Source organism: Amaranthus tricolor, chromosome 9 (assembly GCF_026212465.1).
Source record: "Amaranthus tricolor cultivar Red isolate AtriRed21 chromosome 9, ASM2621246v1, whole genome shotgun sequence".
Classification (NCBI taxonomy): domain Eukaryota; kingdom Viridiplantae; phylum Streptophyta; class Magnoliopsida; order Caryophyllales; family Amaranthaceae; genus Amaranthus; species Amaranthus tricolor.
The window spans coordinates 24,647,291-24,664,790 of NC_080055.1; the positions used below are offsets into that span (position 1 = coordinate 24,647,291).

General features: G+C 34.1%; 3 protein-coding genes across 3 annotated transcripts in view; all 3 read left to right on the forward strand.

Annotated features, from left to right (window-relative positions):
- The first annotated feature begins 3,207 nt into the window (after positions 1 to 3,207).
- Positions 3,208 to 7,062, forward strand: LOC130824456 (protein EFFECTOR OF TRANSCRIPTION 2-like). The gene is made up of 2 exons (XM_057689467.1): positions 3,208 to 3,727; positions 5,517 to 7,062. Exons 1-2 carry the CDS (start codon positions 3,278 to 3,280, stop codon positions 6,333 to 6,335), a joined length of 1,269 nt encoding a protein of 422 aa, XP_057545450.1. The 5' UTR covers positions 3,208 to 3,277; the 3' UTR covers positions 6,336 to 7,062.
- Positions 7,063 to 9,212: 2,150 nt separating this feature from the next.
- LOC130824458 (protein trichome birefringence-like 5) lies at positions 9,213 to 15,522 on the forward strand (the record flags this gene model as incomplete). The annotated part of the gene is made up of 5 exons (XM_057689470.1): positions 9,213 to 9,904; positions 12,808 to 13,000; positions 13,838 to 14,031; positions 14,556 to 14,714; positions 14,797 to 15,522. Coding segments are annotated over 5 exons (1,575 nt in total), but the record flags the coding sequence as incomplete, so codon positions are not given.
- A 399-nt stretch (positions 15,523 to 15,921) lies between these two features.
- LOC130824457 (15-cis-phytoene desaturase, chloroplastic/chromoplastic) overlaps positions 15,922 to 17,500 on the forward strand; it is a 1,952-nt gene continuing 373 nt past the window's right edge. The window contains exon 1 of the mRNA XM_057689468.1: positions 15,922 to 17,500. This exon is cut by the window's right edge and continues 373 nt beyond it. Coding sequence (XP_057545451.1) covers positions 16,261 to 17,500 — 1,240 coding nt within the window. The 5' untranslated portion in view covers positions 15,922 to 16,260.

Consider the following 17,500-nt stretch of genomic DNA (forward strand, 5'->3'; position numbering starts at 1 on the left):
TTAATGGTAATAAAAATGGCCTTTTTGATAATTTCATCACCTTATTTTATTACCATCCATTACCATTAAACGCATCCAAACAACCAAATTTTTTATTACTTAATTTTATTACCATTACCGCCCTCTAATACCATGTACCATACAGGCCGTTAGTTCTTGTTCATGTTATGCGTTTTCATTCTTTTTTGTTGTTTTTTTTACAATTAATAATTTGTATTAAGTTTTCAAAAAAAAAAATTACATAAACGCACCGGCTCACGTGGGAAGGTACATTACACCTTTATGAAAATGCACCACATTAAATAAATAGCATAATATCTTAAAAAACAAATGGGGAAATGGACTTAGACTAAACTAAGCCCAAAGACCTAGGACCCAAACTCTAAGTAAGCCCTAATTAAGAAAAACCCTAGCTAAGACATCAAGAGCCAAGCTTAGCCACCGCCGCCCGTTTCAGCCGGAACAGGACGCCTCCATCAGACCACCATCAACTGGGAAGTCAACCGCAGCCCATCAAGACAGCAACCCCAACCACACGCGCAACCTCGAACCGAGCAGCAAGCAACCTCGATTCGAGTTAAGAGCAGGACCTCACTCGAATCCCACCTAAGCCGAACCATCGCAAGCCTAAACCCCTCATCGGAGCTCCGACCTACCTGTTTCGAAAAGCACCATTGCTAACCCCTTGAGCTGCGTCGCTGAGCAGTCCAACAGCCACTCTCCAAAGGTAGCCAAGACAGGGAAGACATGGATTCTGAGCAACAACTCAATGTAACCCCAGCCCATCATTTCCCTCGCCGGTTAACCAAAACGAACCACCAAAACCCCCGTGAAACCGCATGAACCAACAGTACATCCAAACGGTGCCTAATATCATATAAGCATAATCGCGTAGGTGGAAAAGCCCTCTCTCAAAGGTAGCACCGGCGGCATACCCGCCAATCCGGGCACCTCCGAGAGGGAGAAGAACTTAGTCTTTGCTCTTTCTCTCTCTCTCTCTCGGTTTTTAGAAAAGAGAAGACGTTTTCATTCTTGTTTTGTTGTTACTTTCAGTCGGTTTTCAATTGATTTCTTAATCTTGATTTCAATTTTGATTTCCTGTCCTTGTTTTTGTTGATGAAAACCAAAATTTTACTTATGATAAAAATAATTTCGTTTAAAGGTAATATTTGGTCTTGAAAACCAAGAACAACCCTTTCAATTTTCAACATTTTACTTATAATGGAAACATTTCATTTACTGAAAACCAGGAAGTATAAAACAATTTGTTGATGAAAACTGTTTCGGTGATGAAACGAGGAAGTGTAAAAGATATTTAAAATACCTGGAAATAAGTGTAAAAGGATATAACTGTTAATATGTTGAAAGTGCTTATGATTCTTCCGCTGATGAGACCTCAAATCCTGCAATACAATGTTAGCCTTGCCCGGGGTGATTTCTCCAAAAATCCTTTCGACGCTCAAGTCAGATCGGGAAACAGAAAGTAATGAATATATGATAATTAATGAATGCAGGATTAACGAATTATAGGATGAGTCAAATCAATTGAAGGATATTTGGTTAAGTATAGATTGTAAGTAAGAGAGTGGTACATTTTTGCGAAGTAACAGTAAGAATATAAAAGCAACATCAAAAATAAAATCGGGTCTTGGTGTCCCGACCCGACTTATCCCGGTACCCGAATTAATTGGATGAGGACACGGGCCGTTAAAAAAGGTACCTGACTTACTGGGTACCCGACTTTCTAGAATGAACACCCCTAGTTTTGAGTTCTTAGATTATGATTTGCTTTACTTAGGCTTTCATTTTCCTTAGCAGGACCCCTAATTTTCATTGCGAAAATTTGAAAAAAATTAGTTATTTTGAAAAAAATTCCAAAATAAGTGTCTCATGCTAAAGTTGAAGTCAAATAATTGTTTGCTATTAATATAAAGAAGCTGGTAAAAAAATTAAAAGATTTTTATTTATTGTTACTAATAGCGAATAAAAAAAAGATAATGTTTAAACATTCATTACAAAAAAAAATTAACATATTAATTTGTTAGCTGTCAACATCAAACAAAAAATTACTTCATTTCTTTTTCCTTCCAAACAGTTTATCAAAACTAATAAATTTTAAGTAGTAGAAAGTTTAAATAAAAAAAATGTAGTATAAGGTTAGATTGATTTCATTTGGTTACTAATAAAAGAACCTTAAAAAATTAAAATGAAAAAATGGTGAAATATATGAAAGAAAAAATACGTGTGAAATATTTAGAGGTACTTAATGGTGAGATTTTTATTATCAAAAATTATTAAATAATAATTATAATTTATTAGAAGTATTTAATTAATAATATTTCCCTTTACCTTAAAAGTAAATAAAGTAATAAGCAATTAGGAATTGAAATCAATTTATAGAAAGCGAAAGAAATCTCCTTTTTAACGCAATAAAAATAAAAGTAAAGCTAAAGAGGAAAGAAATAAACAAAATCAGAACTTCTTTAATCTTATGATTCACATGAGCAACCAACCAACCAACCAAATACAACAATTTAAAATAAACACAAATTCACAACTCAATATTTATCCGATCCTTTTAATTAAACCCAATTTAACCCGACTTTAAAATTAATTTAAATTATATAAAAATTAACATAAACACAAGATTCGATTTTGAGCTGACCGAAACATTTGATCTGAAGTCGACCAAATGATCAGCATGAGCACCTCTACAAGTAACCATAAATGTTCATATGGATTATATTGGGTTTAAAATCAAATTTTACACAATATTAATTTTAGTAAAATTATCAATGGTACCTCTAAATTTTTGCACTTTATCAATGGTACCCCTAAGTTTTTTCTATTATCAATGGTATCCTCATGTTATTGAGCGTTTTACAACCATAACCTTTTCTAATTTTTTCCGTCCAAAATCATTAAATTTTTTATTTTTCTTTAATTTTTTTAATGTTTTAATTTGTAAAATAAAAGAAAAAAAAAATTAACGGTTTTAGACGAAAAAAATTAGAAAAGATTACGATTGTAAAACGCTCAATAACACGATACACGAGGGTATAATTGATAATCGAAAAAACTTAAAAGTACCATTAATAAAATGCAAAAAATTAGAAATACTATTAATAATTTTCCTTAATTTTACATTATTTTAAATCTAGTTCAAAATCATACGGGTCTAATTACAAGATGAGATAACAACAATATCAAACATAAAAGCTACCCCTATAAAACTCCCCCTAAAACCAAACGGTCACTTATTATATCAATCCTCCAAATGGGAGGACCAAACCCAAATCCAAACCACCAAATCCCCAAAACCACCATAACCAGCTACCCATCAAGGCTGAAAAGAGAGAATTTCCAAAGAACAAAACACGATAAATCCTTCTCCAAATGGAAAATCTTAATTGGACCATCAGATTGGGAAGATTATAAGGCCAGCAAAGAAGGCGCAGAGAGATACAGAGTAGCAAATCTCCCATCTGTATGTGGGCCCGGATTGTATGAGATTGGGGTGGCTGTTTGTGCTACCGGGTCGGGTCGAGATGTGGATAAGCTTGGATCCGGATCCGAATCCATTGTTGTGGTATACTTAGGTCAAGCTGATAATGTTAAGTCTAGGCTTCAACATTATGGTCGTTCTGGATCTCATTTGGTTAATGGATTTGGATTATTTAAAGATGTTTTCTCGAGAGGATTTCCCATTGTTTATAGATGGGCACCTGTAAGTGTTTTGCACCTATTTTTATTATTTGTTTAATTGTTGTTCTTCCTTTAGTTATCAACAAATTATATTTGGCAATTAGATTTTTATTCGGTTTTATTTTGATTTCTTGCATCCATTTTTGTTTTCTTTATGAGTTGATGTCTAGGGCGAACAAAAATCCACAATAAATTTTATAGTAAATTATGAAACAAAATAAAAGAAAAAAAAATTTTCGTGATTTAATCAAAATGCTTATATGATTAAAAAATTCAAAAAATATTCTTCTTTTTTTTTGAATGAATGCTTATATGATTAAAAATTCAAAAAATATTCTAGTTTACTATATTTGTAATTAATTTTATCCTTAATAAGGAACGCTCGTGCTTGCGGGCTGGCGGGCGTTAAATGACTCAATAATTTGGGGAGATGCCCTTTGGTTAATGTTAAATGATGAAAATTACAATGAAAATTTAATTTAATTTAGCTAGAAAACTATTTAACAAGGTTTGTGATCATTTTAGTCATATTTTAATATTTCCTCTTATTCTAATCGAATATTCTGTTTGGTTTTATGCATTTGTTGATGTATTATTTTAATTTTAAAATGAAAGAGTTAAAAGAACTCACAATGATTAGGAACTTGAAGAAAGTGCAAGAGAATATAGAGTATGGTTTAATGGATAAAACACACAATAGACACCTCCCCTCAAACAGTGTTGTATTTTATTGATGAATTCAACAATACAACAATGATATAACCCTCACAAGATTTGAGAATAATCTCTCCAGCTTAAAGATCTCATCTTTAATGGAGATCACATCATAATTACATAGAACATGGAACATAGCTATGTTTTGAGAATTTGCGTCTGCAATCACCACGAAACGTGACGCAAATCACTCAAGGTGACGTCCTGGTGTAGAAGACCTTTTTTAAAAGGTGATTTGGGTTTTATTTATAAATTAAATAAAAAAGAAGGGAGAAAAAAACGAAATATAACCTAATAAATCTAAAAAAATTCCACTTGAAAATAATATCTTAAAGCAAAATAATCATTTTAATTTAACTTTATTTTCAAATATACAATTAATACATAATGTATCTCGTACCCAATCGTTCCCGAGTCAATCTAGGTTGCTTTTTGTATTTCCGTTCTTGTTTCCCGTTCCAAACCGAATGTCGTTTTAGGTCACAATGGATCACATACTCTATCTAATGCAAAACACTCTAGATTTCAAACTCTTTTGCCTCCACACACTATTCCTTGTATTAACCCTAAATCAGAGAGATAAACCCTAGGACAAATAAACAACTACCCCCAAGTATCGTGCAAAACAGAAAATGCGATTTTACAGTGTGAAATAAGGTGGTCATTGGAATGCAGGTTGTTAAGATAGGGAGAACACAAGCATATAGTTTGCTCGACTTGTTCAACTCTTACATGTGGAGTGTGGTAACTGTCAAGGAATCAACTCAATTAAAAGCTTAAGCTGATGGTTGAGGCTTTAGGATATGTTATATACTCTAATACGTCTCTTCACACGAAAGCCTTTTCGGCTAGAAGTGTGGACGCAACACATGCCCTTCTCATACCTGATGCTAAATATTCCACTTCTAAATGAGGGGTGATTGAGATTCGAACCTATGACTTCTTGTCACACTAACTTTTAATACCATGTCAAGGAATGAACTCAAATAATAGCTTAAGCTGATGGTTGAGGCCTTATGATATGTTATATACTCTAACGGTAACGACTAACGAGTCCATGACTAATGATTTGTTTCGTGGTTCTTATGTGTAAACAGATGAGTAGCAAAAGTGAAGCCGAAAGGACTGAAGCTAAGCTGCTCAAAAGATTTGATTATGCATGGAACAAACTAGGAAATGATGCACGTCGTCCTAATGACGTTCTAAACAAAATTGAAAAGATTTCATCTCAAAACATTAATGTTCCTAAGATTGTCAAGATGTTACAATCTCTCCGCGAGCAAAAGGTTGGAATTCCTATCAAAGCGGAGAAGTTGCCCTCGTTTGAGAAGAAACCTAATTATGATATTTATAGTGAAACCGTAAGTTTCTTTGATCGAATTTTCAAGTTTTCTCGCTCACAACTTCGATTAGTACCTCATTTCAATTTTGAGGTGATCACCGAGAAGATGGAGAATGGTCATGTTTGTGGAGTGCTTTTGAGTGATGGATCCGTTTGTAATGATCCGCCTGTTAAAGGGAGAAAACGGTGTGCCAAGCACAAAGGAAGGAGATTAACGAGTGTGTCGAACAAGACGAGCATTACTTTTCCATCCATCGACCGTTCAAATATGGATGTTAAGGACAATTTCCCTCTTATTTGTGGTGTTATATTGCTCGATGGATCTCCGTGTGCAAAGCCGCCATTTACTGGTAGAAAGAGATGTGAGGAGCATAAAGGTATGAGGATTAACCATATTATGTCCACGTCTTTGAACCTTAAACTAGTAACCGAAAAGCATCTCTCGAATCTCAACCTTGTAGACTATTGTGGTGTGAATTTGGGTGACGGGAAGTTTTGCGATAGGCAGCCAGTGAAAGGAAGAAAGAGGTGTGAGCAGCATAAAGGGAAGCGAGTCAATGCATTTGTCTCTTAACTTATTTCCAAAAAATCAACGGCCTAATGCAGGGCATAACAATGTTCATGCCCTACCAATCTCAGATGTTGGCCGTACCAATACATGATTATTTCATTCTATTGCTATTGCAGTGCATATTATCTTCATACCCAGTATTCCGCTCATAAAAAACTATAATCAGTGTTTTTGGAGGGAAGTAAGGCAGAAACCCATACCCATAAAAGAGGAGGCTATACCCATAAAAGAGGAGGCTGCCAAAGAGTCACTCGGCTCGAAATCTTCAGAAAAAGATGTTCCTGCAACTGTTATTAGAGCTCAACCGCTGCCACAACAAGGCGGATAAGTTCTTAACAATAACTTATTGGAGTGCATATTCTTGGTCTTTTGTTTTCATTTGCAAGTCTTTTTCGAGCTGAGGGTCTCTCTAATCGCACCCTCCTTATCTCCTTGATAAGAGTGTATGATTTGCCATCTTCCTTTCTCTAGATCTGATCATAACTTCTATAAAGTGAGGTAAATTGAGCATGATGATGATTTTTTTTTTTAATTTTTATTCAAATTTATACACACAGGGTTATTCTATAATCCAACTATAGCATGTTGAAAGTGTACAATCAACAATGAAAGAAGCAATGTAAAACAAGGAGTGTATCTTTGTTCCTTTTTCTTTATTTTTTAAAATTTTATTTTGAATTAGGGTTAGGATGTACTTTGATTTATCGGAAATGAAGAACAAATTTATGTATACCAATATTAGCATGTTGGCAGTACAATGTTTAGCTTTACAAATTTGCAGGAAATTATAAAATAAGATTGATCGATAAATATTGTTTATAATTCAAGTATTGTCATTGAAAAAAACGAGAACGAAAATTACTAACTCCTCACATTATATGCCCTTTGGTAGACTACTTGCCATTTGATATATTATATGTCTTCTTTTTAACCCTTAAATTTCATATGAAAATAATTATTATGATCTTTCTCATCCTTTATTATAACTTCTCTGTTCGTTTGAATTTAATACATATGAATTTTATTCTTACGTAAAAACTACAATATTAAAAATTTAAACAAAGAAATATATCACTATTAGGGGTTTCCTACATATAATTATTTTTTGTATGATAGTGTAAAAGTACTATCAACAATACAATCCCTTGATGTCAAGGGAATGATTTGAAGACACCCACAGACCACAAACTAGTATAATCACAATCTTCAATGTTTGTTGGACTTCTCACTTGAGCAACTAGCATTCCGATTCGATCTGGTCTAATATTAAAAGTAAATATCGCTAGATTATATGGTTTAAATTATTAGACCGGACCAGCTCGTCTTGTTTGGTCTAATCTAGCCTATGCTTTTTTTGCTTTGGCATTTTTTTTAATTAATATACTTATTTATGCAAATATTTCGCACATATAATCACGAAATATAATAAGTCGTAATTAGTTGATTGCATCAACATGATTTTAGTATATACTTTATTATCCTAAAAAATAAAATTTCAAAATATTTAGGTAGCGACTAATTTTTAAAAATAAAAAAAACTATGATTTTAGTTCATAGTACGATTTCTAGTCCGGTCTTGTTTAAAAAAGTTAAAAAGCATAACTAATTCGGAAACACAATTTTTATGAAAAGGTCGGACTAAAGCGTAAACCATACCAAATACCATAATTACAGTTTGATCCGGTTGGATTTGTTTTGTGATCATAGTGATGGTGGTAGAAGTAGAACATATGTGGAAGTACTTAATTTAAATAAGAAAATAAAAACTAGGTTCAAGGAAGAAACTCGGCCTCGCGCTCGAACAAGGCATGGTGGAGTTGCTTTCTGCTTTCGTGCTCTGTAAATTTCTAAGTTTGTGGTGAAAGTATTGGCAAAAATCTGTGTATTTCGTGAAAGTTTATTCATTTAAAAGAATACACGTGTTGTTTTGCTTGCGTAAATAGTTGTATCTCAAATCAAAATATTCAAGGAAATATTTCCTCCGTCCCATTATACTTACTATATTTAACTTTTTAGCAATCCAATGTGTTATTTTGATCGTTTTTATATAGAATCATGAACATGTAAAAATTATAAAAAGCTAATATTATAAAAATATGCAATTTAACGATTAAAATAAGATCCCATTTGACTATATTTTTATGAAGCTCAAATTTTCTTTACTATGTCTAATTAGAGCATCAAAGGGGTATTTGGAAATATCACCCCAAGCAATATTGTTAACGGTTGCAAGGGCAAATACACTTCTTCGGCCAACTACATCCACAAACAAGCAACAACATCATTCAACCTCTCACATCCTAAACTAGACTTACAAGTTTACAACTCTATTGTTCATACATCATAAATTTAACTATGGCTTTACTTGTTTTTCTAGTTAGTCTTCCTTTTAGGGCTTATTTTTAGTTGACACTAACTTTAATTTAGTTAAGAAGTGTATACTTAGTCAATATTTTGTTGTTGAAGTTTCAAAAGTACTATATTGGTCCATTTTATAAGAAAAAAAAAATTTGCTCAACACAATATTTTAAATTCTACTAGAAAAATTTTAGAGTTTTAAAGAAAAAAACAAAATTCCTTGACCTATATTGTGGTTCAAGCTTTTTCATTAAACCGAAAACAACTAGATTGTAAAAAAAAAAAAAAAACCATTTGATATGAAATAAATCCAATAGAAAATAATCAACCTAAAACGACTAAATTATTAACCTAACCTACACACCTTCCTTGTGTGAAACAACGTCGTATGATAGCTTATTTTAATGAGTAAGTCTAAAATGAACTTAATCTGTGATATTTTTAATATAGATTCTTAATTTTTTATTTAAAATTCAAATATTTCTCGATCTACATCTCACATAATTCCACCCTTTAATTCACAATTTTAACGCTGATGCACTAAATTCATACAAGATCAAACTCATCGAAGCTAAAACGGTTAGGGATGTAGAACAATGGTATCATTTGATTGTTGTTAGTTTGTCACTTAAATTTCCCACAACTCCAAAAATGGCAGATTTATTACCTCCTCAGAAGAAACAGTGCAATGTTTATACCTTTACTTCCATTGTTTTCATCACCTCCTTCCTCCTCGTACTCCTCATTCTTCCTAAAACCCAACGAGTGAACTCAGATCTCTTTTCACATTCCGCCATTACCATTAACCCATCTCCTCCTATTGCTTCTCTCCCTCCTTATCCATCTCTTGCACCTCCCCCCATTTTCAGACCTGAATCTACAAATATTGAAGATTCTACAGATGCAAACTTCAATGGTAGAAAGGAAGAAGATGAAACTGGATTTGCCGCTGTTGAGGAAAACAAACAATTGGGTTTCATTTATGGATCTGTAATTGATAATGGGTCGGTTCTGGGAAAAGTGGATGATGTGAAGAAATGGGGTAAAACTTGCAATTTCTATATGGGTAAATGGGTTAAAGATGATGAATACCCGGTTTATCAACCGGGTTCTTGTCCATATGTTGATGAAGCATATGATTGCCAGAGTAATGGAAGGACTGATTTTGAATACATGAAATGGCGTTGGAAGCCTGATGATTGTGATCTTCCCAGGTGATTTTTTTGTCTTTAATTTGTTGATTTTATCTTGGGATTCTTTGTTAATTTTTGTTTGTTTTTTGCTTGTATTTACAATGTCATTCAATTTAGCTTAGTTAGGATTAATTGCCATGGCAGCTTAAACTCAATTATGTCTTATTTTAACTATCATAAACAGGCTATTAGTGTTTCAGTTTAGATTGCTTAGAGTCGAGGGTGTCACTGGCACCAACCTCTTATCTCCTTTGATAAGGGTATAGTGCCGTCATCTCTTGAGACCTTGATTGTAGCTTGTATGAGCCGTATATATTGGGTATGATAATGATGATGATGTTTTAATTGGTTGGATGGTATTTGTGATGCTTGTTGTGAACTGAAGTTATTTTAGTGAGCATGATAGCAAATAGAAGAATGATAGTGGGTAAAAACCTCTTTATCTTCTTTGATAAAGATATAGTTTGCCGTCATCTCTTTAGACCCTGATTGTAGCTTGTATGAGCGGTATTGGGTATAAAAATGATGATCACGATTTAATTGCTTGGATGGTTTTTATTATGCTTGTTGTGAACTAAAGTTATTTAAGTGAATATGATAGCAAACTGAAGCATGATAGTGGGTATAAACCTCTTTATCTCCTTTGATAAGGATATAGTTTGCCATCATCTCTTTAGACCCCAATTGTAGCTTGTATGAGCGGTATATATTGGGTATGTTGATGATCATTTAAATTGCTTGGATGGTTTTTATTATGCTTGTTGTGAACTAAAGTTATTTTATTGAATATGATAGCAATATGAAGAATGATAGTGGATATACAAGTTTAATTATTAGATTAAACAAAATCAGAAAGTAAAGATTTGAGTCTTGACTTCTTAGAGTACATTCAATTTTTATCAACTAAATTGTTTGCCTTTGATCTTATAGATTTGGGATTTCTCATCCTTAACCTAGTTTTTAAAAATAAGAAATTGTCTAGCTTTGGATATGTATGTGCTTCTCACAAAAGACCATATGTAAATTTAAAAAATTTCAGTGCATTGTTTTTGAGTTTACATTGATCTATTTGAACTATTGTACTCCTAATAGACGAAGAGTTGAGTAGAAGTTATACTTACATTCCATCCACATCCAAAGTGTAATTCTAAGCAAACTGAACCTAACCAAACTAGAATTGTTAAAACATACTTCCTCTATATACGCTAGAATGTATCGCAAAGGAAGTAAATACTTACTAGAAAAGGTTTTCTTTAATGCACTATGTGACTATGCCTCCTAAACCATCCTAATTGTTTTCACATCTTAACTCTAACTCGTAAAGTAAATTGCGTATTCCAGTCTCGGCATGGCATCAAGTCGTGGATCCCAAGTGTCGAGTCATTAGGTCCAAACGTCGAATCGTCGTCAACTTGTCTTTTTTTGTTGCTGTAACAATAAGTTCCTTGCTTAAATCGCTCACCTTTAGGACATGGGATGAGACAATGTACTCTCTGCCCTCAACAAATTTTTGCTGAAGTGAAGTATCGCAGCTAGCGTTGCGTTAAACGCCAATGCTGCCTTGCCTTCCTTCAACTTTATCTCAATTCTCATAGGCTCAAGTCCTTCCTTTACTACATAGCAAGTGTGAGTTTTCTTGCATACTGATCTCGAGCTTGATTAAAAGGATTCTTCTCTTTTATGAACTTGCTTATCTTGCCTTCTTTTGATGGATTGACTCTCAAATCTAACAAATTTTTCATTGCATTAGGAATCAATCTACTTCGCTTCAAATTTCTACGAAGGCTAGAATGAGAAATGTTATTATTTTCTCTAGCACACAAAAGGGTCTGAATTCTCTTCCATCAAATCTCTCTTGCGCTTCTTATCTTTCTTGTTGAACTTACTATGCTTGACATCCACCCACGTTAGCCTTCTCTTACGCCACAATTTCCATTCACAACATCATTCTTACCTTCACTTCGTCATGTACTTTGCTCTTGATGTGTCATGAGCTTAAAGTAAACTTACCTTCACAATTCAAAGAATATGTATTCTAGAACTCATTATGTACATCGCGTTTTTCATAATGCCTCAATTTTTCTAATAATACACGACATGCAATCATTGGAACCACACCACACTCCACTTGATGAGTGTAAAGTACAGTGTAGAGTATACTTTCACAATCAATGTTTTTGCAGTTACTACAATCTATCTGAACTTATGTTTTGATTGCAGTTACCTTAAGAAACCCTTACGATTTGGTCACACAATGCATCTAATATTTTGCACTATATAGGGACCACTAGCAAAATTTAACAACACCTTGCTAAGCACTCTTACCTCGTTTGCATTATTTAACCATTTCAAGATATATGGATGTTCTTGTTTTGTGTACTTACTAGTAGCTTTTCTACCATCTCGAATGCACTCCATGAGCTATTTCCATCCACGATAACACAATATGCCTTTACTTTTACTTCCCATTTGGATAAAATGTTTTACCATTGTCCATGGGGATTCTTTATATGCCAGATCTCATGGTAATGCAAATTTGTCTGGTAGTTTATTTTACTTTTTTTTTTCTTTTTGGTGTTTTCTGGCGATTTTTTAGGCACATCTACCATTTATATAAGATCTTGTCTTGTCTAGAAGTCTAACCATTCAGATTCTGCAGAAATGGTGAAGTTTTTGTGGGTTGGTGCTATTCAGATCGCACGTTGAACTCCCTAATTTAGTGCCCAATAGTACTTTTTTTTTTTTTTTTACATTTGTTTGTTGTAAGTTGCTCAGATCAACATTTTGCGACAACTGATGTTATTGGTTGAAATCTTTAAGTTTCTAACGCAAATGCGGTTGTGGCCTTTCCTTCTTCCTGATTTGTTGTTTATGCCTGACATCTTTTAACCCATTGTGAAAATTCCTTTTTGGTTGCACTGCAGGTTCAATGCGACTGACTTTTTGGTCCGAATTAGGGGTAAAAGATTGATGCTAGTTGGAGATTCAATGAACCGTAATCAGTTTGAGTCAATGTTATGCCTTCTTCGCGAGGGGCTTCCTGATAAGAGCAAAATGTATGAAGTCCATGGATATAAAATAACTAAAGGAAGAGGTTTTTACATATTCAATTTTGTGGTAATTGTGACTTCCAACTGCTTTTCTTTAGATTCAAGTTTATTGTCAATGCTTTTCCAAATGGACTCAAGACACTTTCTATATTTGACTTAAAAGTATACTTCCTCCATTCCCCCAAGTTTGCTGCACTTTTTATCTTTTTCTGTTCCACTTAGTTTGCTACATATTCCTCTATGGAAATAGTCTCTACCACTTTAATTCACATTTGCTCCCTCTATCCGGATAGATTTGCATCAAAGAGAAAGAGATGATTTTTAAAGAAAAAAGTGGATATTGGTAATAGATGAAAAGAGAGAATGAATTGTTTAGATGAAACTAAAATAGAGTTAAAATGTATGGATGAGATTAAAAAAAAGTTGTGGACCATTGTCCAAAAATAGAAATGAGGCAAAATGAGGGGGACGGACTAAAATGGAAATTGATGCAAAATGAGTGGGACTGAGGGAGTAAACATTTCTTCTCTATCCTGATATCATCCATACAATTCAACAATCAAACTACTCTTTAATACTTGTGTCATACTCTTTGGTAGCAAACTGAAAGGAACAGAAGAGTAATGTACTTTAGTAGAGAGTTGCTTTAAGTTGACTATAACTAACTTGTAAATTGTGAAATACCATACAATTAATATATTGCAAATTATATTCAAAATAAGTCAAATGAATTTTTCGATCTTGTTGCATAGTTAACCTTGTGTACATTTGAAGTTTGATGCAAAATGCTGGTTGTCTAGTATTAAGCTTACTACTAGTACCAAACTCATCTGCAGCATAATGAGCTTGAGTTTTTATTTACTAGACTTCCTAATACTTTGTATTGTGAACTCTTTTCTTACAGGACTTCAATTGTACTATAGAATTTGTGAGATCCCATTTTCTCGTAAGAGAAGGAACCCGCATTAATGCACAAGGAAGCTCAAACCCAACATTATCAATCGATAAAATTGACAAGACAGCTAAACGATGGAAACGGGCTGATATTCTTGTCTTCAATACTGGCCACTGGTGGACTCATGGGAAAATTGCAAGAGGGTAGGTATGATAATATCCTTCCTCAAAATGTTGAACCAATATGTGTGAGTATGGTGGCTAACTTTGTTTATGAAATTGATTGGGCTATCCCCAAAGCCTTTGTATGCTGTCTTTTAAGCATTCACGGCCCGTTTGGTAATTGGTACTGAATGGTGAGAACGGTAATGGAAAGTTAGTGGTTATTTTGGTAGGAATATCTTTTGACAAGTTTAATAGTCATGCTTATTCTCCTTCAACAATCTCATTTTCTTTACAAAATTCATTCCAAGGCATTACCATCTGAAAATGTGGAATTACGTGAATGGAAAATTGTGAACAAAAAATTCATTCCCACCACTTAGTATGGATTACCAAATAGGTCGTCAGTGATATGTGCTATACTTCTATTAGTTTCTTGGTAGTTTGTTCGACCAAGTAATCGATGAATTCATGTTGCATTATGCTTCTTATTATCGGATCAACTGTATCCTCCATTGTTGGCTTTTCCTTTCTTTCATTTCCAATGTGGACTTCTCTTGATGTAGGAAAAACTACTTTAAAGAGGGTGACATCCTCTATCCAAAATTGGATGTAGTAAAGGCTTATAGGAGGTCCTTGAAGACATGGGGCGAATGGATCGATAAAAATTTGAACCCTTCTAAGCAATTGGTATTCTACCGAGGATACTCTTCTGCACATTTCAGGTACATCATTTTCCAAGTAGATTCTCCTTTTATCTCGTCACTATAGTCATATTTTTCAAAAACACAAGTTATTGTTATATAGGGGAGGAGATTGGGACTCCGGAGGTTCATGCAATGGTGAGAAAGAGCCCATATTAGAAGGTGCTTTCCTAGATACCTACCCGATCAAAATGAAAATTGTCGAAGAAGTCATCGAACACATGAAGGTTCCTGTCATATTACTAAATGTTACGAGGTTGACAAATTTTCGAAAAGATGGTCACCCGTCAGTTTATGGTAAGGTTAGAGCAAAGGGGGTAAAAGTTTCGACGAGAAAGCAAGATTGTAGTCACTGGTGTCTTCCTGGTGTCCCTGATGCTTGGAATGAACTAATTTATGCAACTTTAGTATTCCAACAGACGAATCTCAGACTAGTATAAAAGGCTCGAAGATTTCTCATCGCCAATTTATATCTGAGGGCGATAAGATAATTGTTGATGTAGAAGATGTAATGATGTAAATGTATATGTAATGCTCATACGATACATCAACATATTATCAGGGTTAAGAGTTAAGACTGTATTTTAGCTGAAGGAAAACCCTATTGTAGAAGTTGCTTGTAGAAAGGCACACCAGGATTGGTGTGTGTTGTCGTCTTGAGCCGAGTGCTTCATTGGCTGCAACCTTCTTATCTACTTTAATAAGGGTATGTTGTGTTGTATTTCAACTGTCTCTGTACCCTAATTGTAGTTTCTATGAGCGGGATATACTGGGTACAATGATGGCGATGAGATAGATATTATCTAGTTTCACGGAAAATTTTCAATCACTTTCCAATTATAATTACATAACAAGGGTAGATTTTATTTATCATATCTCCCCTAGTCCTTATTTTATTAAGTTGTAATGATTTCATTTTTTTTACATAGTCAAGTTTGCCCAAATAATTGTCAAATGCAAAATCAAATAAATATGCTTGAAAACCCTAATTAAAGTAAAGTTAATTATAGATTATAACATCACTGCTCTCTTTAACCTCAAATATTCAATTTTTTTTCTATTTCAAACTTCATGGTTTGTTCATTGCGTTATTAAATCGTCTTCCTAATATAGAAAAATTCGAATATCTCCAACCACATTCATTCATTTTTAGCTTGCATAAACACCGAGGATTTGGTTGCCTTGGAACCTTCGAGTATTATCACATAGACAATTATAACCTTATTATTACATTTATGATTTATTACTCTTCCTTCGGAAATAATACCTTCATTAAACAACTGATTTAAGAAGCTTATTTATATATCAGCAAATATTTCTAGCTAGTCAAACCACCCATCAACTTTGAATAACACTTATTTGCCAAATGAACCCATTCTAATAATCCTTTTTCAAAGACCCAAACAATTATAAATTCTAAGTAGAATCTGAAACAATCTTAGACAAGACGAGCCGAATAGGAACGGGCTAATATCCCAAAACAACAAACAAGGAAAAAAAAGAAGAAAGAGCAGAAAAGGAAAATGAAAAATCAAATCTTATCCTCTAAACTCGAGCACCATATCCAATGATAATCTCAACCTCCATTTCCACCACCACCATTAACACTCACTCTCTCCATCAGTATCTCCATCATCGCCGCCGCCATTACTGTCTCCTTCCAAAATCCACCCTTTCAATCCCCTCTACACCTTCAACTTCTACTCTTAACAACCCCAAAACCGCCATCATCATCGGTGGCGGTCTTGCCGGCCTTTCTGCCGCCACTCAACTTCACTCCTCCAATATCCCTTTCGTACTTCTAGAAGCTTCTGATAACATCGGAGGTCGCGTCCGTACAGATATTGTTGATGGATTTATCCTCGATCGAGGTTTCCAAATCTTCATTACTGCTTATCCTGAAGCTCAGAAGCTTCTCGATTACTCTTCTTTATACCTCAAAAAATTCTATTCCGGAGCTCGTGTTTACTTCAATGGTGGATTTCACACTGTTGCTGATCCTCTCCGCCATTTTTCCGACTCACTTGGAACCCTAGGTAATCCAATCGGTACTATTCTTGATAAATTGCTTATTGGATTGACCAGAATAAAGGTTTTAATTAAATCAAATGAGGAAATTTTTACTTCTGATGAAGTTCCTGTGATTAAATTGCTGAAAAGTTCGGGATTTTCAGATTCAATTATTGATAGATTTTTTCGGCCATTTTTTGGCGGGATATTCTTCGATCGAGAGCTTGAAACAACATCAAGATTGTTCGATTTCATATTCAAATGTCTTGCATTAGGAGATAACACACTACCTGCAAACGGAATTGCTGAAATTCCTAATCAATTGGCTTCAAAATTACCTAGTGATTGTATTCGATTGAATTCTAGGGTTACATCCATTGAAATTGATGATGAAAAGAGGATAAATATAAGCTTAGATAATGGAGAGAAATTGATTACTGAAATTGGAGTCATCTTAGCAGTTGAACAACCAGAAGTAGAAATACTCTTAGAAGGAATATCCAAACCCGTTACTTCAAAACCGGGTCGTAGTACTGTTTGTTTGTATTTCACAACGGATCCGGATAAAATCCCAACTTCAGACCCGGTATTGTTCCTTAATGGATCGGGTCGTGGAATAGTTAACAATATGTTTTTCCCCACCAATGTGGCTCCGTCGTATGGCCCACCGGACAAGGCATTGGTATCAGTATCCTTGATTGGATCGTTCGATGATGTTTCCGATGATGATCTGATCGATCGGGTAATCCAGGAGCTGTTCGAATGGTTCGGAAAATCAGTTAAAGATTGGAAACACT